The sequence below is a fragment of the Apteryx rowi genome, unplaced genomic scaffold (assembly GCF_003343035.1).
Source record: "Apteryx rowi isolate R43461 unplaced genomic scaffold, aptRow1 scaffold_356, whole genome shotgun sequence".
NCBI classification, from domain to species: Eukaryota; Metazoa; Chordata; class Aves; order Apterygiformes; family Apterygidae; genus Apteryx; species Apteryx rowi.
Window position 1 is genome coordinate 187,250 of NW_020450041.1, and position 24,164 is coordinate 211,413.

The following is a 24,164-nucleotide window of genomic DNA, read 5'->3' on the forward strand; positions in this document are numbered from 1 at the left end:
CATCAGGTATCCTGTCTAGACAGATGCTTAAAATAAATAGATTTAATTTAATTTGGGGCTTCCCATTACAAAGTACTGCAAAACCTATAGCCTAATTTCAGCTTGGGATGGATCCAAAAAGGAACAAGTTGTCTTAATAGCTATAAATAAATCTTGAGAGGCAAGGGGAGACCTCCATGACATATATTTAATTTTGGGGCTATTTCATGCATTTCAACCTGGGAAGCTGCATGGCAATTACCTCCTCCCTTCCATTGTGGGGCACAAATATTAGTGACTCAAATGCTACAGATGGGAAGCTGGGAATACAGCCCCGATCAGCTGTTTCCGAGGGCCATTCCCTAACTCCTAATGCCATTCCTCCTTTTACAAGTGCACTGCTTTCATCTGAAGCCAGCTCTCACCCTGAACCTGCACCTACTACTGGAGTTAGACAGGACCTTTCCACTAGAAGCAGAACAAGATGCACGAACACTTCCCATGTGACATCAGCTGTGGGCAGCCAACCAACCATTAACAGATTGGTAGCAGGAGGTCGGGCATGCAGGACAGCTCAGGGTGCCAGCTCATCTTATCCTCAAGCAGGGCAAAACCCTGGAGCAACCCATGCTGTCCCCACCGCGCCACCTCTCCATCCCCTGTGCTGTGGCATTGCCCCCACTCCCCGATTGCATGCCATGCCAATTTAATTTTCTCTCCCTTTGCAGCTGGAGAGCACTTGACTGCTCCTCCATACACTCTGGGGCCCTGCCACAAGTGCCCCTCCAGCATGCCCCCCTTATCAGCCTGGGATGATTCAATATTTTTTTTTTCTTATATATAAAACCCTTCTCTGTTTTGTTTCCAGCTCTTTTCGCACAAACTTTACAATGCCTTCAGCAAAGCTCCGCACCAGCTTATATGTTGCAATAACCAAGACAAATGGCATTACAATAATTCAGACTCCAGGCACGGCTATTGTTAATGTTCTTGTGTTTACTGCAAGTGTGAGACATTCACACAACGATTTTTAAAAAGTCTGCTTTATTGGCTGACGGAGTCTTCCCGACTTTGATTCCTGAGAGGGAAAGAGCAGAAAAACAGAGGTTTTGTAGCTCCACTTTCTCCTCATTCTGCTGCCTCTGTTATATGGATTGATCACAAAATACCCAGAGAGAGTTTCTGGCCTCTCGGATCTAATTTCTTCATCAATTTCCTCAGCTTAGAAGTTTTCACTCTAGACTATTTCTTTCTTCTTGAGCCCTCAGGGCCACAAAAAATCTGTGCAATTTTTGTGCTCACTTTATTACTCAGCTGCATCACCTTCCTCACCACTATCAACCTCACAGGAGGAAGAGGAGGGAGAGGGCTGTTGTGGGAAATGCAGCCAGTCTCTGGGCATGGTCAGCGCAAGTCCTGCCACTGCAGAAGCCTGAGCAGACTTTGGCAGGACAGACTGCTCATGCTGGTAAGAACTGCCCTGCATTGCTCCCAACAGCAGAATACCACCCAGACTCTTCTCTTCTAGGCCTCTCTCCTTAAACCTTACTTCAGAAATTATGTGGGTGCACGCACATCTGGCTCTGAAGCAAGAGCTCTCGCCCTTGCAGAGGCGCCCTGGGTTTCCCTGCTTTTGGTTACAAGTCCGTACTACTTCTGGGGCCACTGTGAACTTTCCCTAAGCAAGAAGAACATCCAGGCTAGCTAGGAAGAACATTTGGGACAGGAAAAGATTGAAAACCAGTGTTTTCAACCACAGAAATAAAATCTTGTTGTGTTAGAATACATGATCCATGTCCCCTCTGGGATGAGTAGTTCTGACCCACTCTTTGTCATTAACTTAGAACTTAACAATATCAAGAGACCTCTTCCACTAAAGAAGATGCCTGCTCTTGCCAGGTCCCATTTAGCTAATAAGACCAGCAACCTTTTTGCCTTTGTTAGAAACGTCTTCCTGGCCCCTTTGCAAACAGAGGACCAGATAAACCATCTCATGTGGCTTATGAGTTGGTGCCTCCAGCTGCAACATTGTCTTTCTGAGATATCCAGACTTGAGCTAAGCTCCCTGAGACTATGGGAAACCTGACACACAGCTACAAGGCAGTGGAATTCTCACCCCTGCTCTTGTGGATGGACACGATGCAGTGGGGGCCATCGACAGCAGAGCTTGGAATAGAAAAGGTTAGGTAGATAAAGTTTCTAAAATGGTCAACTAAGGCACAAAGACCTTCAGCCAGCTAACACCAGGTACACAAAAAGGTGACACCAGAGCTTTCAAGGGAACCTGGAAATGTCAATCATTTCCTCAATTTTTTAAGTAGAAGGCTCTGTCTGTATAAGCCACAAGCTAGCGTGAATGCTCTGGCCCATCTGATTTTATCTGAGTTAATTTTTTGGTGCCTCACAGTCTGACTCTAAGATCTCCTGTTTCCCTCCCTGCCTGGATTTATACAGCACCTAAAATTAAATGGGGCCATTCAGGTGTTACCACAGCGCCTATAAACAGTAGCAATTTACCAACAGATTCAAACAAGGGTGAAATGGATTTATAAAAATCAACAGTTAACCAGTACAACATCTGTTGACTATGTAGGATCTTGGCTGAAACACACTTCAAAGATTCACAGCCCTCTCCCTCTGATTCCACATTGCTGAACTCCCTCCATCCATCTCCTAAGCATGCCACCAAAAGCCATCCTAGAAGAAATAATGATGACAAGTCTTGGTGCATTGAAAGCAAACATTAGCCAAGCACTTAACTCCAAATTTTCCTTCCCCTTTTAAGCCGTCTCATTTGAGAAAAGACAGCAAGTTTTATACTGTGCGGGGGAAAGCGGTTATGTCTCTCTTTGGGGTTGAGGCAGGTGTTCTGAGCAGAGAACCTCCAGATGTTTCTGCCTGCATCCCAGGCAGCAAGGGGAAAGTGAGTCATACGTTCTAACTGCAGTCTCTTTGTACCCTTCATTTCCCCACCACCACCCAAAATATCCTTCAGAGTTTCTTCAAGAAACTACTGCAGCAAACTCAATTACCTCTAAAGTGCCACTGCCATAAATCACGTTAAAACAAACTACGTTCAAGTGTTCTAACCAGAAAAGACGACAGGGGCTTTGTACAATCGTCAATTATTGCAGAAGAGTGAATTAATAACATAAATATAAGTGAGGAGGGCCATTTTCTAAGTACACCATCCAATTCTCTAAAACACTCTTCTCTCCTCATCAATCGTAAAGTGGGGCCCCACCAGGCGGAAAAGCACGCATGGAAATGCTCAGGAAGTAGCCAAGGCCAAAAACGAGGCAAGAATAGCTCAGGAAAGAAGGATGCTCAAATGTCAGAGAACTGGATCTGTTTCCACATAACTAGGGCCACTCCCAGCTTTGCACTACCACGACCTCATGCAATGCAGCTTTCTCCAACTGCAAGGCAACACGACTGAACCTTGAGCTCTTCGTGGCACATGTTAAACCTAACCATGTTAGCATACGTACGGGATGGAAACACAGTTGTAATAATCTGATCATGCATCTGAGTCCTAAGAGTCACATTCTCTTGGGTTTACACATTGTGAAAGCACAGGAGAGACATTTGGACTGCACAGGCGTTTGATAGTCGTTCCAACAGCCAAAGCTGTCCTCAGCAAGGACTGGGTAAGCAGAGTGGCTCTACTTCATACCAGCTACTAGCTCCATCACGCAGAAGATGAAGCACTGCTCTACTGAGAGAATTACTGAACCTTTATCCCCCTTTATTACAAGCTTTTATAAAAATGCTAGATGCCTAGGCTATCAGCCATCAATATGGATTATTAACCACATGTAAAAAGGGCTAGAAGGTATCCTTCATATTCACTGTAAATACTAAAGTCAATAAAAGATGGATACAGGCTTTGAAGACAGACAATCTATTATGACCGAGTTCATCAAGTTACTTTCAAGTATGGTTTGATTAGCAATATGCTTATAGTCAGTTATTGTATACACTACTCAGGTAGATAGCTAGTATCATTAATGTACACTCTAGGAGAGTGTAGAAAATTTGCCAGGTCTTTAGTATGTGCTGATACCCAGTCAAGCAGTATAAGAATGTCTGTATAAGGACTGAGTAGATCATGCACCAAAAAAAAAATTAAATAAAATAATAAAAAAAAAATCAGTATTTTCTCTTCACTATCTATTAATGTTTGAGAAGATCTCTACAAACATAACCTTAATATATCAGGTCTGGCCATGTAAAATTCCAATGATTATCTGTCCCACCAGCATTAAAAAAAAAAAAAAGCCCTTAATAAAATTTTCTTACAAGGGGAGCAAATTTTTCAACAAAGGTTTATTTGCCTAGTTTTTCTGTTTGTTTGTTTTGCTTTTAATACTAAACCTTTGGGTTCCCAGTCTGATCTTCCCTGCTTCTGAATACATTATTAAGAGGGGATTTTAAACCCCACTGGTCAGCTTTCAGACAGCAGAGCAGTGCTCATTTTATTACTCCTTTCCCTCTGCAGCCATTGGTTGGGTTTTGTTTTCTTTTACTTTAATTATTATTATTTTTGCTCTGCATGCCAAGCAGCTGGTCAGCTCCACTGTTCTGCTTCACTGGAGTTTCCCAATGCACCTAGCATGACTATCACATCATTGCCTGTGTGGTTTCGCACAGTTAGTGCTCCACCAGCTTACTTTGCAGGCGGAGATGGAACCCTCTCTCCAGCCTCGCGTTCTTCAACGAGCAGCTTTCTAGACCCACTTGTTCTAAGAGGCATCTTAAGCGTTTTACAGAGTAGCAGGTTGGCCCAAAGGCTCGCTCATCTCTGACCTCCTTAAACACTCCAGGTCCCAGTGCTCCCACCTAAATAACGGGCCGAAGCCAAAAAGTGCACCCAAGAAACATACAACACACCAAAATGCAGCCACTTCCAGTGCGATGCTCCAACCAGCAACAGTCTCCCCTGTCCCACGCACTTGGGAAGAAGTCATCGTTAGAAATTACAGTAGAAACGTTGAGACAACATGTTAAATGACTGTAGTTTGAATTTGGCCAGTAACACTTTGCAATACCCAACTATGGGTTTACAATTCTTTCTCATCTGAAAGTTGGTTAATCTAAGACCACAACACTTGTTACTGATTCTCACAGCATGCACCAGAAATATTCAATGTTTTTCTTAAATGCCCAGCTCCTGGAGTTAGGAGATGACTGACTAGCCCACAAGCTCATGTCATCACACAAGCTGTACAAGTTTCCACCATTAAGTAATAAGTTTTAAAAATGCAAAGTCCCCATCTGATTTCTAAACTACCATCATATTTTGGGAGGACTTTCAAATAAATGAGGTGGTCTGTGTTGCAAGGGCACTTAGACATAGATGCCCTGTCAGGAGAACTGAAGAACACCTACAGCTTCAGCAATGTAGCACCAACTGAGACCAACTGAAGGGAGCTCTGGTCCTACCCATGCATCACTGCTACTTCCTACAGCACTGGGCTTTTGTCCCCATCCTGATGCACTGGGAGGATCCAGCCTGCTGGGGTTATAAAGGCCTGGCAAGATACAAAGCCAAAGATGCCTGCCTGACTTCCAAAGGTAAGTTTTCAGCTAACTGCATCAAGCAACTTGCAGAACAAACTCCCGACTAGACCAGAGGTACAGAAGTAGCATGAGAAACCAATGCACAGATATCAGCCGCTGGGGAAGCTCAGACCAAATAAGAGCAGTGGTGTCAGGTTAAAAATCTTGTCACTTTGCGAAGTGTGCCTGATCCTGGGTAGGAAGGTTTTCCTGCAGGGCAGAGTTGGGCTAACAGTCAGGAACTCTAAGAAGGAGTGGAAATCCAGGGACTTAAATGCAGCACCAGCCTCTGGCCTGTGTTGCTGAGCCAGCTGTAACACAAGTTTGCCATGGTTAACACTGATGTCCTCAAAATGAACAGTTTATAACTTGTTCTTGTTTATCTGTGTCTCTACTGCTGCTATTAATATTTAATGTCTCTGGAGTAAAGGTTCCTCTCCAGCATAACAAGCCCTGCTGCAGTATTAATCAGAGCGTCAGCAGCCCAGAGCTCAGCTCCGCACTCCCCGCTTCTCCTGACACCCTCCTAACCTGTGGGCTGCCAAGGCAGAGGGGGACGGGCAGCCCGCCAGCTTCTCTGGACTGGAAATGCTGTCCTTCCCAATGCACGCAGAAAGGCTGCAGAGAAAGGGTACAAACAGCTTCTTCTCTTGAACAGAAAACATCATCTTTTCCCTCTCGGTGTCCTGCCAGCTTCTATCTACCTAGGCACCCACGGACCTCTCAGTTTCACAGACCCACTAATGGGTTTGATTTTTGCACAGCTGGGAAAAGACAGCCCCATCCACAGCTGGAAAGGAAGTCTGGGGCACAGTTGGGAACCGAATCCAAGTCCTCACATCCAGATCTGTCCCCTCAACACAAAACCATTCTCCTGAACCTCTGACCAGAGGAGTCTGTGAAGCAGCAAAGGGGAAATAGCTGACCCCTACCCATCTAAAAGCCACAAATAGCTCCACAGAGCCTCATTACAGAAGCCCCAAATGTCAGTTTATTAGAACATGCTTCGCCTTTGCTCCACTCCTGTTAATGAACCCCTTCTTCCGTGCCCACTCACACACATACTGGGTCATGCTCCAGGTAAAAGCCTTAGAGAACAAGGGTTGAAAGCTGATGTTTGATGGCATCCAACTTTCACCATTCTCTAGTGTCTTGAGGGTCACTAACACAGATAACCAGAACTTTGCACTTTGATTTAAGTCAGTGCAAAAGGTAGCACTGAAGAAGAGGGCAGAAAGAACATGAGATGGACAAAGGAACAAGAAAGTGGGATCATTAGTTTACACAAACATGCTCCTCTAGACAGCCTCAAATCCCAATTACAGACTGTGATGAAGCCACCCCATTTGCAAAGAAACTTTCACCATACCATGGCTACCCAACACACACACAGAACATGAACTAATCCCAGCTCCTGGGCAAGCATCCACAGCGCAGAAGAGCCACCCTTGCTGCCACCATGCACACAGCAAACTCCAGAAAACCATGCATAAGCAGTCTCGCATTGACAGCTACGCTAGAGGTTGCCGAAGGAGTCAGTTAATACTTGTAACAGCACAAAAAAGCTGACCAAAATTATAATGACATGGAATTACATCCACAGGGATATTGAAGGTCCCCTTTAGCTCTGCAGGGCGCAGACCTAATGGCCAGGGTTTGTTGCCATGCACAGCTTAGGTAAGGTGAAGCTTGTCCTGTTTGTTCTATGGAGTAAAGAATTTCGGTCCAGCCCTTTTGGTTAGCATTCAGTTAAGTGGAATGCAGTTTGAAGAACTATTTCCTTTCTTTAAAGTACATAAAGCAAGCTCCCCCTTTTTGGTCTGAGCTGCAGAATCTTGGCCCTGAACTTCAGGGCCAATTTCTCTTTTATTTACTGAAAGCTCATGCTAAATCTTTTCATACTAGACATGCCAGTCCCCCAAACAATTACTCTGGCTGCAACATCAGTCCCTGCAACATTAGTCATTTGCTCCATTTTCCATCAGCATTAGTCATCTGATGACATACTATCTTTGCCGTAACAGGATCTGGATCCCTTCTCCCTCCTGTCCTCCTTGGCCCTTTTCTATCCATGGCCTCCCAGAATTCATCTCCTGGTCAGGTAGCATCAGACATTGCATTTCTCTGTCTTCCTGACTACCATTAAAGATCAATGTGTGCTTGGCTCCAGCCAGAGCTGGTCTCCTGGAGACACCAGGGGATTAATAGTGTAAACACCAATCTATTTTGTAGTTACTTGCAGAAAACCAACAGTGCAAAGGAGTTTTTAAGGCTGGAGATGTTTTAATTAACATCCCAGGGACAGTGGGAGGTCCCTTTGAACCAGTTCATAACCAACAGTGAGATCAGAGTGAGGAGGCAACAAAATCGGACTCGAGCTGAGTGTCAGCTTTTAGTCCTCTCCCTCCATGAGGCAAGGCAGGGACACGGGGCACCAACGTGGGCAGTTTCTGGGTCTCTATCCAAGTGCTGAGGGTAGGAAGATTGTCTGTATTAGAGGAAATGATCTTTACAACTAGGGCTCCTTGTTCCAGAGCGGTCAAGAACTGGATATATCCAGAGACATAGACCCCATCTCCCAAATACCAGAAACATCAAAGAAAAGTAGATCAGATCTAAGCATGTGGCTTGTCCTGCACATGCCAACTCAGGAGCTTCCACCAAAATTAAAATTCACTATTAATAGCATGGGGCTTGGGAGTCTCTGAATGCAAGAGCATGTTCTCTTTACAGAAGGAAAGCCATAAGCTACCTCCATCTAGCTGGCTCACCTTCCTCTTTGGGAACGGTATAACACTATACGGTGTATACCTTTGGTGACGGACTTTGCGGGCTGTGCCTGGGGTCACAGCACCAGCTACATGAGACACACCTGCACATAACCACAGCCTCACTGCAGTCTGGGTTTCAGTCCACAAGCCCCACTACAAGCAACCCATAGAAACGTTTTTATTCAAGGTTCTTCCCCTTCCCTTATGGAATTCTTTGATAGAAAATTTAAGCTAAAAATGGAGTTCTCCATTTTCTGCTACACCAGGAAAAAATAAACTAGTGCTCTCTTTTTGCATACATATGTTTGATGTCAAAAAGACGGAGCAGGTCATTCTTAAAAAAAGCACTTCAAATACCAAAACTCCCTGTCATCTCAGCTTTCCATCAGAAAATGACAGTCTCCTACTTCAAAACAAGATCTAATGAAACCACATTTATCCCCATCTTGCTGTAATCACATTAGACAGTTCTACCAATTTAACTTTATTGGTTTCTTAACTGTCTGAAAAAACACAGAGATCAACGCTACATGTTTTACTACACGGAAGCAGCCACCTGCAGAATCCTTTTGAAAACAGCATCCTATGGTCAATAAAGAGCCTTCTGTTTGGTTTTAGACTTCCTGCTAAGATCTCGTTTTCTTTAAGAGATTTTGCAGCTTTTGAACACATCAGATTTCATTTAAGCAAAAATTTGCAGCTATGACAGGCACAACCACAATATTCTTAGGATCCTCAGTATATGAATGCCTACACATTTGAGAGCTTGGGCGCGAATGTGTATGAGGATGTTATTGCGAACCACTGCACAGACAAATGATGTGCCTGCTTACCCCTACAGAGAGAGAGGCAGGCATGCGTGCGCATCTAGGGCAGAGGCTTGTGCAACACCAGGGATTCAATTTTAAAGTTATTTTCATTCCAAAATGCTGGTTTCCAGTAGCACATCAGCCGGATGCAATTAACCTTTGCAACATCCTGCTGCTTCCTACAACCACAAGCCAATCTTGTCCCCTGGATCCCCTCAGAGATTTCCCCAGAGAAGCAGTAGGTGTCTCCCAGAGAAAGAAAGAGAAAGTTGGCCCTATTCCAAGCACTGCCAATTTAGAGAAGAGAATAGCTGCAGTAGCCAATTTATTTGCTGCCTAGGTGAAAATCTCAGCCACATCCCTTTGAACTTCTGTGCTTTTTCCCCATAGCTGACATTTGTACCAGAAGGTGTCTGTGCTGACAGAACACACGCTGGCAGCAGCTCTAAGTGGGCACAGGAAACAATTTGGGTGGGTGAGTAAACCTGCCTCGACGCGCTGAGGCCCCGTCTTGCCCCTCTAACACCGAGCTGTGGAGGGACGTCCATCCTGAAGGAAAACCAGAAGCTTTGTCATCTCCTAGGAAAAACCAGCCAACCTTTCTCTGCAGGCAAGCCTCTAACAAGGTCTATTTTCAAAAGGTGTTTACTGCTGGCGAAAAGGTACCCAAGTGTCAACCCCAGGGATGGAAGTATTTCTTAGACCTACAAAACCGCAAGCTGTAGCCAGTGCACAGCCAGGTTTTGTTCAGTACACGCTGCATCCAGACACACACGGACTATTCGGTCTTTATGCAATGCCCAGTACATCGTGACAGCTGCAAACCCAAACGCTGGGAGGCTGAGAGGCAACGGCTGCACGGTTACGGCCGCCTTCCCACAGCTGCCCCCCTCGAGCGCACGGCCTCACCTCTGCAGGGTGGCAGTGCCAGGCTGCCTCTGCTCACTGACTGAAGGCGGCAGCGACCTAGAGCTGCTGCGCTCGCTGCCCAGACGCAAGCCCTGGAGTCCTTTCACTCTCGCTTCCAAGCTCCGGCACCGCAGCCTCTCAACCACCCGCAACGAACGGCTCCCCAACCCACGCTTCCCTTGGAGAATGTTATCCGCCCCTTCTCCCAAAATCTTTCCAATGTTGCCTGCAAACACAAGTTACTAAAATAAATTAAATTCCAAGACAAAAGAGAAAGGCTGATGGGGACAGGTTACCTCCTGCACGCTGCTGTGGGACTGCTGAAGACTAGGGAACAGGAAGATATACGCTTCCTTTACGGCTGGAGATGCCACATGCTCTTTTCTGTTGGGCTAACCATTAGTAATAGCTCTGTCAGTAATACTCCTACCTCCACAAACACACTAGCCAAAATATACCTACCCAAGTACAGATACCTCCAGGTCCCCGCAGGGTGTTTGAACACAAGGTACACCACATGGGGCAAAAGCCGGCCAGGAAAGAGTTTCTAATGAGCCAGAACATGCAACAGGGAGAGGCAGGTAGCTGGGTTTCCAAACCACTGGATTAGACTCATCTGGTTACCCACTACGGGCAGGATATAAATATATATTTTTCAAACTGTTCCTTCGAGGCAGATAAAAGATAACAAATTATTTCAGCAAATCAGTTCAGGCTATTTGGCTAACAGAAGCTTTTTGTCTCCTCTGCACCTGAGTCAGGATGAAAAGCAGCCCCTGAGCCCCCTCTCCCCTTCCCAACCCCGAGGGCCATCCGGGGGCTTCTGCTCCAACCCTGACTCCCACCCTGTAGGACTGGTCCCCATCCACAAGTGGCTGCATGGGGACTCGGAGCCCAACACACTGCATGTGGCTCACATGAACTCAAACCCCAGCACGACAACAAAACAGAATTTGGCAACTCTCACTATTCACACTCAGCAGCACTCCCAAGAGGACTCTGACGTTCCCCTTGGGATGAAAGCGGGGGTTACTCTCTGCCAGAGGCAGGCTGTAGTGTTGGTTTAGGCTAGTTCACTTCCAAATTTACAACTTCATAAACTAGAGGTTGCTGAGAGAAGTCTCACAACCCAAACTGAAAGACGGTTATAGACGTTTAAAGGAGCAAATCTGTTAAGTTTTGTCTCTACTACTTAGGTCAGTACACTATCTTCTTTCCATCTGCTTCTTGTACATGATCAAAGGAATTCAGCACACTTTCTGAAATGCACTGGGAGATCATAGGGAAATCAGGACAGCAACTCTTCTGCTCAGTTCTACCTCTCATGGAAACTACAGTGATAATTATGCTGTTAGCAGTACATCAATCGTATTTTTCTTCCACTGGGATGGGCCAAACGATGAGTTTTTACTGTAGGGCAGACCCAGCAGTCACAGTCCCTCTCTGCTCTGCAAAAAGCAATGCAGAAGACAAAGAATAAGATCCTTGCTGCTCCTCCCAAGTTTGTGAGCTGAGCCCTACTGTCCAACTCATCTCCAGCTTGGACTGAACTCACTGCAGTATATAGCAGCTGACTTCAGAACAGTAAAAATGCAGAAATCAAAAATAATAAAATCAGTGGGGGGAAGAAAGGTGAGAGAACAAACAATATTACTGCAAAAAAATACAAAGCCAACCTAATGAAATGCCACACAGCCCACAATGCAAAATCACATTACAAAGATTGCCAGGTCTAAACTCCTAGTCACATCCACCTGATCCCATTCTTTGTCTGCACAATCCTAACAGAAAAATAGATTACAAAAATAGGTAGCTTGCATGGCAATATTGAATATCTCCATTTTCCTCTAATAAGACACACTGGCATCAGAGGGCAAAGCCATTAGACAATTTGTTTATTCAAATTAATGACAAGGCTGTGTCAAAACGCTGGCTCCCCACGGCCCTGGTCTCAGGCAGCATTTTGAGTCAGAACGATTGATCGAGCCCATAGTCCCCTGTTGACTTCGGCAGCCTTTGGACGGGGTTGCTATAATCGCTGCTATTCAAGGCCTGTCTCCTGCGCAGAGCGGACCTGCTTCCCTGTTGATGCCCAGCTGTGTGACTAGCTCACTCGTACACAAGGCAGCCCCGTCCTCACTAGGGCACCTCTGATGCTCACAGGGTTTCAGAAACATCTGTGCTAGGTGTGCCCACACTAGTCAGCCAGTAATCCAGCCTCCAGGCAGGTACAAGAGCAAGCTAACACTTAACTTGCTGCATGCCTTAAATATCCTGAGTGATATCAGAAGGATTTTGGTAAGGACCTCCCCTGCTCCTTTCTATATCCATTTATGAAAGGCTCTTGCACACATCACTGCACAGAGATACAGTGTCATGCTCCCAGCTCCCAGGGTTAATTGGCCCTCAGCATCTTTGGGGCTGCCTTCTCCTTTAATAGCCAATTAGACCTTATTAGCTACATTGTCATTTACATCCGAAGCTCCCAGCAGCAGTCCGGAAGCTAAAATATGCCGCAGTAGTCCTTCTCACAAGGCTGCATGGCCTTTTACATTGCGAGCTGACCCTTCTGCTTAGCTTGTGCCTCATTGCTCCAGTACACCTTCTGGCCAGCAGTTCACAAGTGTGCTGATGTCGGGAGTCACCTGCAGGGAGCCCATATGGAAGACCCAAGGAAGGTCTAACCGATCAGGAAGAGACCAATCTATTCAGTGTGGCCTCTAATGGGCCTTAACAGAACTGCACGCAGACACATTAAGTGGACCACTGTCTGCTCATAGCCATCTGCCAGAACATGTTGACATGCTGCAGCATGGATCAATAGAAGAGAGCTAGATAATGACATTGATTTTACACCTGTAATAAAGTTGTTGAGTCTCTGATTCAGGCATTAGTAAGTGCTCATTTTATTGACCTGAGGAGCAAGGGGACTGAGATGTTTTGTTGTTTCCTTTTAAAAAACAAATATCATTGGCTAATGAGAGATGGTGTGGTTCACTCCCCATTAACTCCCCCCTTTTCTGCTTTGTGCAACCACAGCTGAAACCCACCACCACCAGCCTGACTGTTTCTAAACGCCATCATGATGCTGGTCACGCATGCTCTCAGGTCCAAGGGGCTGGTGCTCTGGCCTTGCCACAGAAAGTCTCTTACCCTGCACTCACTAGACCCGACAGACTTGCCTCCTTGCAGAAGCTCAATGCAAAATCCTACTTCTAGGGCTTTTTTGGAAAGATGGACCTACACAACATCAGCTGCTCCTCCACCACATTTTTTTTTTCCTTTAAATGACACATAGTAGTCACACAGATCCACCTCATTTCAATGAGGCCGAAGATGCATGCTATCCAGTATTTTTGTAAGAGCAATGAAAAGTCTGCTGCATTCCCAGCTCAGTTGTCAAATTGGAAAGCTAAGAAAGGTCCTGTGCTGGCTTCTAGCCTCTGTGCTTCAGAACAGGACTACATACTTAGGACATGAGCTGATGAAGTCTTTGCAATTGAAAATTACAAGAGGATCCTTTTCCTGACAAGCCCAGGACATCCTGGCTGACATGCCAAGGCTTTGTCACAGATGTTTCAGTTAGTAATTATTATTCAAATCATTCCTTTGGACTACAAGCAGCAAGACTTCATACCATCTCCAGGAACAATCAGGGTGACCGGCACCCGGGTGAACACAGCAAGGAAGAAACCAAGAAACTCCAGAGAGAAAAAAAGGTATATGCAATCCACCACCAGCTAAGAAAGTTCCTACGCTGGCCAATCAGTCATCTCTCTTGAGCCTTTATCATCAGGGTGAATCAAAAAAATTCACAAACAACAGGTAACAGCAGCTCCCCAGAACACCAGGCATTGGTTCAAGCAATGTTTTCACAAGACACACTCAACTACCTTGCCCCAGTACTGCAGCCGTGCCAGGGAGATCTCCTATCAGAGTCCTGCCCCAAATGACCTCACGTAGCGTACAACGTTGGACAAGATCACAGCCTGAGGTGGTGCAGCTTCAGGCAATGCTATCAAGAGGACTTCTGGTTCGAAAAAAAAAAAATGCTGAAGGAAAGACGTATGAGAGACTGAATTACAAAAGACTCGCAACAAGGGAAGATTCAAAGGCAACATCATGGATAAGATTAGGCCAGGTTATAACTCCTCCTAATGGAGTCTCAGTGAGGTTACATTCACAACACTGTGTATATACAGAGAGATAAAACAAGGAACCCAAAACTATAAAAACAGAGATGTTTAAATTAGAAGGTACCAAGGAAGGTTAATAAAATGCTGGAAAGAATTACATATCAACATCTACATACAGGTTAAAGGAACAGAACATGCATTTCCTAAAAACATGGCAACTAAAACTGATGCATGGAGAAGGTAGGAGAGATTGAGAGAGCAAGACAGCTCCACCATAAATTGCAAGAGAGAATTGCTTAAGAGTGGTGAAAAAGATATTTGAGGATGGTATTAAAAAGAAATGAACATGAAGATGAGGAGATAGGAGAAGGGTGTTTTGTTTCATTTATGAAAAAAACAATCTTACGGTTCAACTACTATTTCCTCAAAACCTGGGGATGATTTCAAAGGAGCAGTTTCCTGTGCTAAGGCTCATGCAGAGATCTCCCCCAAAGCGCTTTGCAGATCAGCCACGTAGCCCAGAGCAGTCACTGTGGCTCAGTGGCCAATGGCACACCTGCAGCATGTCCTGGCTGAGCCTTGGTGGCACGTGGCCTCTGCCTCAGCCTCCCTGCCCCGTTGCACTCCACAGCCCATGGACCCGAACGCCGACTTGAAGATGACAATAGCACACCAGGCTATTAAGGCTGTTCAGGATATCAGGCAGAGCCTGGAGTCAGTCTTCAAGAACCCAAATCTATCTGAAACTAGTGAGCTAGATAAACCCACAGGCTTGTACATCATCAAAAGGAAAAGGACAGAGGTAAGGAAAAATCCTCCCCAGCCACAATCTCCCCACACATGAAACCCTATTACCCCGATTTCACTCCAACCATTAGATCGCACGGGGCTTTGCATTCTGTTTGCAGAGGCACATGCCAACAGCACAGTCCCCCGGCACCTCCGGCTACGACCAGAGCAAACACGCGCTCCTGGTTCTTGTCGGCACACAGCAGCACGTGGCTCCTGGCAGCGGCAGAGCTGCCACCAAGTCCCACTTCTGCTTGTCTTCCCTCCTTCCCCACTCCATTTCGGTTTCTTTCACGCATGGATGCCCAGCGCAGGCTCACTGCTATCCTGCACATACCAGCCGCATACACTAGCCTTTGTCACGCCGGTGCAGCGTCACCACTCGACTCCATTCACACACGCTTGCCCTCCAGCATCCCTCACTGCTCCATATCCGCTTGGAATACCCTCGCTCTCCATGCTGCCTGGCTTGGAAAGCAACTTCATGCGCGCACAGAGCTGTTTTTTATCGTATGTGTGCATGCATACTGCAGGCTCCCATAAAATTACTATCAGATGCCCACAGCAGCAATGGCTCAGCACACCCTCACCGTTATCTGCACACAAGCAAACTGCTTCCTCCCACTTGCTGCATGCAAGCCTACAGTCCTCCGCTGATACCTGCTTGGCCCCTCGCTCCTGCATTCACAGACACCGCTCAGCGCCACCACCGGTTTCCCCTGCTGTGCTGCTGGCAACCCAATCGGATTTCAGCACCTTTCAGTCTTGATGGACAATACTCTAGACTGGGACTTGGGAGATGCGGGTGCTAATTTGAGAGCTTGCTAAAGGCAATTCTTTTTATTTTCTCTATGCCTCTGCTTCATACCTAGATCGCAAGAACAAATGTTACTGTCAAACCAAAAGCCCATCTAATAATTCCTGCTAACAGCCTCCCAGCCTTCAGCTACTCTYATGTTAGGAAACTTCCAAAACTGATGTTGTTTATATATTGAATAGCGTGTGTTTCTCTTCCTGATGATTGTCCAATCTCCCCTGAAACCTATGAAAATTTTGTACCCACAACATCCTTTGGCAAAGGGCTGAACACGTCAACCACCTATTGCATGAAAGCTGCGTACTTTTGTTTGTTCTGAGCTTAGCTCCGACAGGTCTCATTGAGCGTCTTCTAGTTCTCCTACCAGAGGGGAGAGAGAGCGCAACTGATCTGCTCCACCTTCCCTACTCTGCTCTTGAGCTGTTCTCCTGTAAACTCCTTGGTACAATCTCCTGCTATACATAACACCGTACAGCAACTGGCATTGGGGGCGCTCCATCTCAGCTGGAAACGCTGGGCATCATTGTAAGCCAGCAAAGGTTACCTGCGTGCACTCCTACAGCTGTGCTGCGTGGCCACACGTTCACCTGTACACACACAGGGCTCAGAGACGTATTCCAGGCACATGCCTCCTTCCGCAGAGTGATTGAATTCAGCCCTGCCTGGAATCTCTAGGCCCCATTAGAAGCTGATGAATTGTTTTCTGCTCTCATGCTTGACTCCATATTGGCTTATCTATGTAGAAACATAATTTGTTTGCTGATACCAAAATGCTGCCACTCACCCGAGGGATTAACATCGTGACAAAATCATTAGAAACCTGGAGTACTGGAAGCCTTCTGAGTTTGCAGAAAATTCATTCCTCAGACTAATGAATGCCTTCTTCCAAGCAGCTACACCACCACCATCACATCTGCTTCTCAGATCCCACCAGACCCGCCAGAAACATGCTCACATGCTTATAGGCTCAGCTCCCTCTCAGACCAGCCAAAGGAGCAAAAAACACTTGAAGTTCAGGAAGAGCTTAGATTGCAGCAGCCGTGCCATGGCATAGGGCTCCCCTTCCAACACCAGGGTGGCAGGGGAATGAATCCCTCTACTGCACCTTAACACCTTCATGCATCTGCCTGGCCCCTGCTCTCTTCTCAAAGAGTGGAAGAGGAGCATCTTCAAAGAGGCTGCTCTCTTCTCCGTGTCCGTACGCTGCCATTTGCACGCGCCATTTTGCACCTTGCTGAGCTGGACATGCCCTTGTGCTGGGAAGTCCCTAGGTAATCAGCCCACGGCGCTGGAGCCTTTCCCTACTGCTCCACTTCCACGTCTTGCCTTCTCTCATGTATTTTCTGTTTCCCCCAGGCAGTCTACACAGGAGACAAAACATTTCCCTTATAACACTCCACGCTGCTCCCTGCGAGACACTATTCCTGCATGATGTTAGGAATTGGCAATGAGTCACTGTCACTCCTGGGGAAGGGGGAGAAAAGCGACCTTTGCTTTGCTGATTCACTGCCAAAATCCCCACGTAACACAAGCTGTCTGCTCCATGCTAAAGCCTCCTTCCACAGCATGCTGGAGAATATTTTTCTATTGCCCTGCCACCAAGGTGACATGATCAAACATTTTTTTCCAAACAGTGCTCTAAGCAACACAGAAATTTGCATTTCAATTTGAATTCATTCTTATGGTTCAAATGAACTTCTGAAATACCTCTTCATGTGTGGTTAAGAAGCACACTCTCTCTCTCTCTACAGATATACATACATATATTTTTAGCCTTGATCCCTACATTAGAGAAAAGTCACCCTTTTAAAAGAGCAGTTTTATTGCCAAGTGATATTAGCACAATGAAGAAAATCGCTCTTAATTTTTATAAATTATCTCATCATCTGCAACTAATTAGCAACTGCCAAAAGCTGGGAAATCGCTCTTCACCCTAGAGAGACTAGCTCCAAGCTATGCAGAATTCAAATGCCCCTGATGGTCAAGCATTTCATCACACGACTCCAGCTGGATCTTCCAAGCAGGCTCTGTTGCCTGTCTCACGACGAGGTCAAAAGTTGTGTACACGCACAGCACCCCTACCATCTCCACCGCAAGGAACAGTCGTGATGCAGCTTAGCTGGAAACTTTATTAAAATCCAATCTAATCAAGCTGTTGCTACTCTCCATTCTCCTTACCCTTGCTCCTAGGCGCTAGTGCCTCTGTCTGCACTGCTGTAAATGTGTCTATAAAAGTAAAACGAGCAAGCAGCCAACGGCTAAATGGCACTTAATCAGAAGAAAATGTATACCCTGGTGGATAGTAAACCATTATTAAGGTGGGGGGGAGAGGGAAGAAAATAATAAGCTATAAATGGACAACCAAATAAATCTCCTGCCATTCCAAGTGAGAGCACATCTGGTTAGGTGCCACCTCCAATGAGTTGTGAGCAAAATATTTATTTGCCGCCAAGCACCTGGCAGCAGCAGAGGGAAGGGATTACAGCTGGGAGAGCAATGCTGCTTTCACTGCCTCCCTCTATACCTTTGGAGCAACAGCAAACATCAAGGTTCCTGCCCTCTTCAGCTAGAGCAACAGCCAGTCTAAAAACATCTGACTTTCAAGCCACCACTAACAAGCCTGTGAAGGTGCCCATAGACAGTGGGTCAGTTCCAGCTCGCTCTGACACAAGGATATGGATGCAAGCTTTAAGAGCCATCTCCTCTCAAACGAGATAAAATGCCTCCCCCCTACTCCACTGCTTCCAGCCCCTCAGTCTCCATCCCTACCCCAAGCCCTAAGAGGGTCAAAAAGGCACCCGGCAATAAAGCTGAGCCACCACATATTACCCAGAGACTCCAGTATAAATATCAACGGATTTGCAGACCTCCAACCCTGGAGAGAGTCTTAATTTAATACATAGCACTTTAGGACTAGGAGAAAATGTGATTTGGGACTTGGAAGTCCCCAAGGAAAGAGCTCCTGAGAGAGGGGCGCCATTGCAGAAGGCTTTAATCACCATAATCACAAGCTTAGTTGAATAATCCCAGAGTAAAAGACGGTTTTTGCCCCCTGCAGGATGCTCAGGGCCCTCCAGCTCTCACAAAGTTACAGTGCAGAGTACAGTGAGACTGACTGCCAGGAGCAGTTTGAGGGAAGAGGGGTTGAATTCAGCAAACTGTGCTTCAGTCCCAGTCAAATCATCCAACACATTATTGCTTTGCTGAGTGAAGACTAGTTCACTCATCTGCCTTAGTTAAGTGTGATTGGCTCCCGTCTCCCTAAGCTGGCAAAACAGGACATACACATTGGCTTTGGGTTCCCTTACAAGACCCAAGTGCTGCAGGCTGAGGGATTTTGTTATTGTTCCTTCTCCCTGTTATGGATTTAAAGCAACAAAGGGATTCAGAGCTTCTAGAAACTGAGGGGGGGGGAAATATATATATATATATATATATATAAAATATATATATATCCAGTCCCACCTGCTCCTGCCAAAACAAAGACAATGTGACAGGGGAAACAAAAGAAGCTTCCTCCACTAATTGCCCATTCTGGCTTTGCTAAGAAAGCTCTTTCCCAGTTGCATTGCACAAAGAAATAATTACTAGCTACTTCCCACTATAGGTCAATGAATATGTTAGTTAGCTGGGGAGGCTGAAACCCAAAGAGTGTGACATGCCTATATGTACCAAACCAAGCAGCAGGTCAGGAGCACAACGCTGTACGCAATTCCCATGTCACCTCCCCAGGTGTCAGACTCTGCTGCTTTCCAAGAGACAAACTCTTCTGTTCAGCAAGAAATCCACTTTATCTCCCCACTCAGATATCAATTTCCTGACTAGAAGAATAAATAAAAACAAAATTATTTCTCACATTACCAGATTCTCAGCTTTAAACAGAATACATTCACATACATTACCTAGGGGAAGATTTTCTAAAGAGGGAAAGACAAAGTTTGATATTTATTCTGAAAATGGTTATATTTTACTGACAACACAAATGCCTCAAAATCCAGGTATGCACTTGGCTGGAGTCTGCTGCCAGAATCAGAAGTGGAAGAGAGGAAAGGTGCAAGCAAAAAGTAATGCCTGAACTTTAATTTCTCCAGGTTTTCCACTTCGGACCCGAAAACAAAATTTGTTCCAAGTCCACTGCAAAACTGGGAAGGACACTTCTGGTGGTTATAAACTTCTGCTCAGGAAGTCAGTGGCACTTCTCCCTGGGCACTGCAGAACTGGCTTAATTCGGTTCAAGTAGAGCGCTTTATAAAACCAGCAGAGAAGCAATGATATTCTGAGTGTCATAAGTGAACTACCATGAACTATCACGTTTCACAGCAGAGCCTGCACTCCTGCAACTCCCAGCACAGCAGCGAGCTTTAGCCCTGAAAGGTTGCGGTGACCTGCCAAAGTGGAGCGGGTGAAGTAGTACATCACCTATTGCATGCACGCCTGTGCACAGATTTCTGCTGGCCCTTGAGAAGGCTGGACGAAAATGCAAGCAGACAGCAACCTGTTGCACTGTTCCCTGCAGGTACTGGCTGTAGCTCAGGCAGCTCAGCACAGCTAGCCAGTTTGGTCTTTTCAAGCATGAATAATGCTGGACTGTTTCCAGATGGGGGGGGTGGAGGAGAGAGAAGAATAGAGGCAGGACATTTAAAACAAAAGTGTATGGCTGTATTCACTGAATGACTGTTCTTCAAAAGGGCTTTGGGTGTTAGTCACTCAGATGCTCCTTCTTGCATTTATTCTGGAGTTCAAAGCACAGGTTTTATTATTATTATTGTCCTCACTCTACCTTTTCATGTTAAAAAAAATATCCATGCTTCATACTAGAGGTGGTTGTGTTTCAGTCGCAAGACAGAAAACTCTCAAACCCAGCGCTTTTCTAAACCAAGCCATGAAAACCTTTTGAGGTTAGTTGATTCCCTAAGTGTCAGGACTTGTGTTTCCAAGGTGCGCTTAGCAGCGCAAACTTCTGCTCTAAGACCCTCTGCACTGCTAGACATTGCCTGAAAATTGCTTTCCATTTCCTCGCAACAAAATTGATAGCCTTAGGACAATGAATATCCACCTACCCCCAGCAAGACATCCCTTGCTGTTTGCCATCAAAAACCAGATGAGTCCAGCAATGAGGAGGAGAAGCAGCAAAGGCAGCAGGAGGGACCACAACCAGCTCAAAGCCGTCCCAGGAATGCACGGCTGCCTAGACCACCACAGAAAACATCTTCTGCCTAAAAGTCCTGGGGTCTGGGGAAATGAAAGCATCTTTCAGCTGTTGTGTTAGAGGCTTACCGACTCCTCCTTGCTGCTACGCTTTGCAGAGGCACCTACTCTGACCTCAGAACACTGCTATGCACCATGAATGCTAGAGTTGGCTGAGATGACCAAGAAGCTATTACCCGATAAACAGTGACTGCTCCTCCAGAGCTATTACAGGCTATCAAGTAAATGAGACATGTTACGGGAAAAAAAAATAGCAAAGAGCCTGTATTTACACAAAAGCCTGTAATGACTCCATCACTGTGTAAGCTTCACATGCTTGACAAGACAGAGGCAGGCAAACTTTGAGTCTCCTTCATTTCATTTCCTTTTCATAAAGCAAAGTGCAGTGGCCACAAGTGAATTCTCCACTCTCCCTTCCTCTTCCTGGATTTAGCTTGAGATGTCCTTATATCGTTCAAGCAGGAGGGTGAGGCTGGGGTTACCTCAACGTCAGTCTATAAATATCACGTAAACCACAGTGCAGCAGCAGAGCCTCAAACAACTGTTGGGGTTAGCAAAGCAGCTGAAGTACTCAACACCTTCATGCTCACACCCAACGTCTCACTTCATTTTTCTAAGCTGTTTTCACCTTCTCCCTCTTGCTATCCAGCTAAAAGCAAAGCATCTGGCAAGATGCTGTTTTAGATATTTTTTTTTCCACTGGCCTTTGTGCTTACAGTTTATGGTTCATTTTCTATCAACTGTGGACAACTTGTAATGTTCAGAGACACCCTGCCATGCAGCTGCTGTAGATGCCAGCCTGGAGATGCACAGAGGCTGGCCCCAAGAGGAGCTGCTGCTCTCCTTGCTGCTGTTCCCACCCCAAATAAGCAGCACTGAAGCATTCAGAGACAGAACTTTTCACAGATGTTCCCATAGTGATTTGTGGATTGCGCGCACCATTCCCCATGGAAACGGTCCTGCCTCTGTCCCATTCAGGACATCTTGCGATGCACTCAGGGCACCTTATATCCCCTCCTCTAAGCCTACGTGCATGTTCCTGACCCATGCACACCCCAGCTCTTCCATTCATTTTATTCCCAGTGTCAATCATTTCACCAGGATTATTTGCAGGGCTGTGGGGACTGAAAAAACACAGAAATAGAAAACAGTAACCTAACGACGGGGAAGGGAAGGAGTTCAAAGTGCTTTCCCACTAAAACGACAACCTAAGCTGCCTGCAAATAAAACTCCCGAGCTCATCAAGTAACTCTGACCACTGAGGGTGCTTAATAAAGATTACTTTTCTATAGCTCCACTTGCCTGAGGCGTCATTGTTCGCTAATGAGATGCTCCATGGGATTTAAAGGCATGATGGTAGAACAGGTTTTTCAACCGCAGCCCTTACAATGAAAACAAGCTTTCTGCTCCAAAAACCAAGCACTCAGACCCCTATCCTAGCCTGCTGATGGGAGAAAGGTAACATGAGCACCTGTCTGCTGCCAGCTACCCAAGGACAGCCCTGCAGGAGCATGAACCACACAGCTCATTTAGCTGCCTGTTTGTCCTTGCCACAATTTAATGAATATGCCTTCCAGCAGAACTGCTCTGGATCCTCAGTCATGCCAAGCTTGACAACCACACTGCTGTCTGGGAGACCCCAGAGGCAGCCATCCCATAGCATTACCCATCGAGGACTGGTCACATCAGGGACTTTGGGGCAAGCCCTGCTGGGGGCTGCAATGTGGAAGAGTCCAGGAGCACTGCTTCCTGCCCGGGCAGCAACAACTGTGGTCACTCACCTAACCCCAAAAGGCTCAACACCAGCTTCTGCAATGAACCAGCACAAGTATGGCTGGAGAGACACCTAGGGTGGCTATTGCATGGGATTTGCACAGGTATTGCAATCTTTGAACGGCAGAGATCTTTAAACTGTTTTTTGCTTTGTTCTGTGCGATCACCGACTAAGATCATGGTATTTCTGAGCATGCCTGGAAGCACAAGTACTTCTTCCCTCTGTACCAGGGCCTCCAGTGAAAAAAGCATGCCAGAAAATTCCACATGCCACTGAAATGGATACAAACACAGCAGATAATAAATGCTAGAGATCTGCCACTGCCAAGCCATCTTCTGTGCAAGCGATACGGAACAAAATTTTCTGAAGTGCAGAACCCAAAAGACAAAATTACTTTTGCTGCCAGTACAATGGGTAGAGGTGTGGGGCAGCTGAACACGGCTGACAAAACAACCCTGCAGGGTGAACATAGGAGTTAAGTATAATTAGGGGCATCCTGCCACAGTAACATTAAATGTCTGTGAATCAGATCTGGTGCAAGGCGGGTGCAATCAAATGTGCTGTCGGACTCCATGGCGTGCACACATACACATTCATAAGGACAAATTCTGTGAGTTGCTGGCAACTACGTAACCCTCCATCAGTGCAATAGGGCAACTAATCAAATCTCTCAGACACCGGTTAGTCAATTCATCTTGCCAGCGGTAAAAAGCACCCAGAGTTGGGGAGGGGGTGGAATCCATAATGAATCTGGAGATCCACAGACAACCCGAGCTGACATCACATTACTACTTTTCAGGCTTCATTAACCCTTGGGCTTGGCAAGATGATCACAGGAGTCTTAAGTTCACGTGGGCTGGAGCCTTAGGCTAGATCTCAAGCCTACATCCTGGCATGCACCTCTATGGTATGAAACCAGGAATAATTCCAGAGAAAATGGCACATAAAGATCAAATCCAATGAGTTCTGCACGATGTTACAAATGGGGTAGTTAGCAGCTATCCCCCTCAGAAGGAGAAGTACAAATATATGGGCAAACAGGGACCCTTCCCTGCCTCTTTCCTGCTATCCCAGCTCTAAGTTACTCCCTGAACACAAGTTTAGGGGAATCAAATGCATGAGATTGTAGCTGGGCCTATTTCCCTAGAGGTACCTCAGCAGCACTGTTAATCATAAGATCCTTTCAGCACTTAGAGACATCAGGCTACCCATGGACTACTAAAGTGATTGGATAGCAACCCTCTAGGAAACACTGGACAAATAACATTAACCTCCTGCAGGCTCTCATGGAGGCACCTCTGCTTGGGAACATCCAAATAGCTACTCCACCCTGAGCTATGTCCTAACAGCACAACAGTAGAAAAGCAGTACAGACCCTAGCACAGGCGTTGCTGGCGGAAGACTAGCACA

General features: G+C 46.1%; 1 protein-coding gene across 6 annotated transcripts in view; it reads right to left on the minus strand.

Moving 5' to 3' along the window:
* The window catches only part of GRIK4 (glutamate ionotropic receptor kainate type subunit 4), a 147,019-nt gene that overhangs the window by 109,126 nt on the left and 13,729 nt on the right, over nt 1-24,164 (minus strand). For 5 of the 6 annotated variants that reach the window (XM_026073010.1, XM_026073011.1, XM_026073006.1 and 2 more), the window contains exon 1: nt 15,293-15,454. The exons of the other annotated variant lie outside the window; for it this stretch is intronic. In XM_026073010.1, the coding sequence (XP_025928795.1) occupies nt 15,293-15,301 (9 nt within the window). In that variant the 5' untranslated portion in view covers nt 15,302-15,454. Of the gene's footprint in view, nt 1-15,292; nt 15,455-24,164 lie in introns of those variants that run through there. 6 annotated transcript variants of the gene reach the window in all.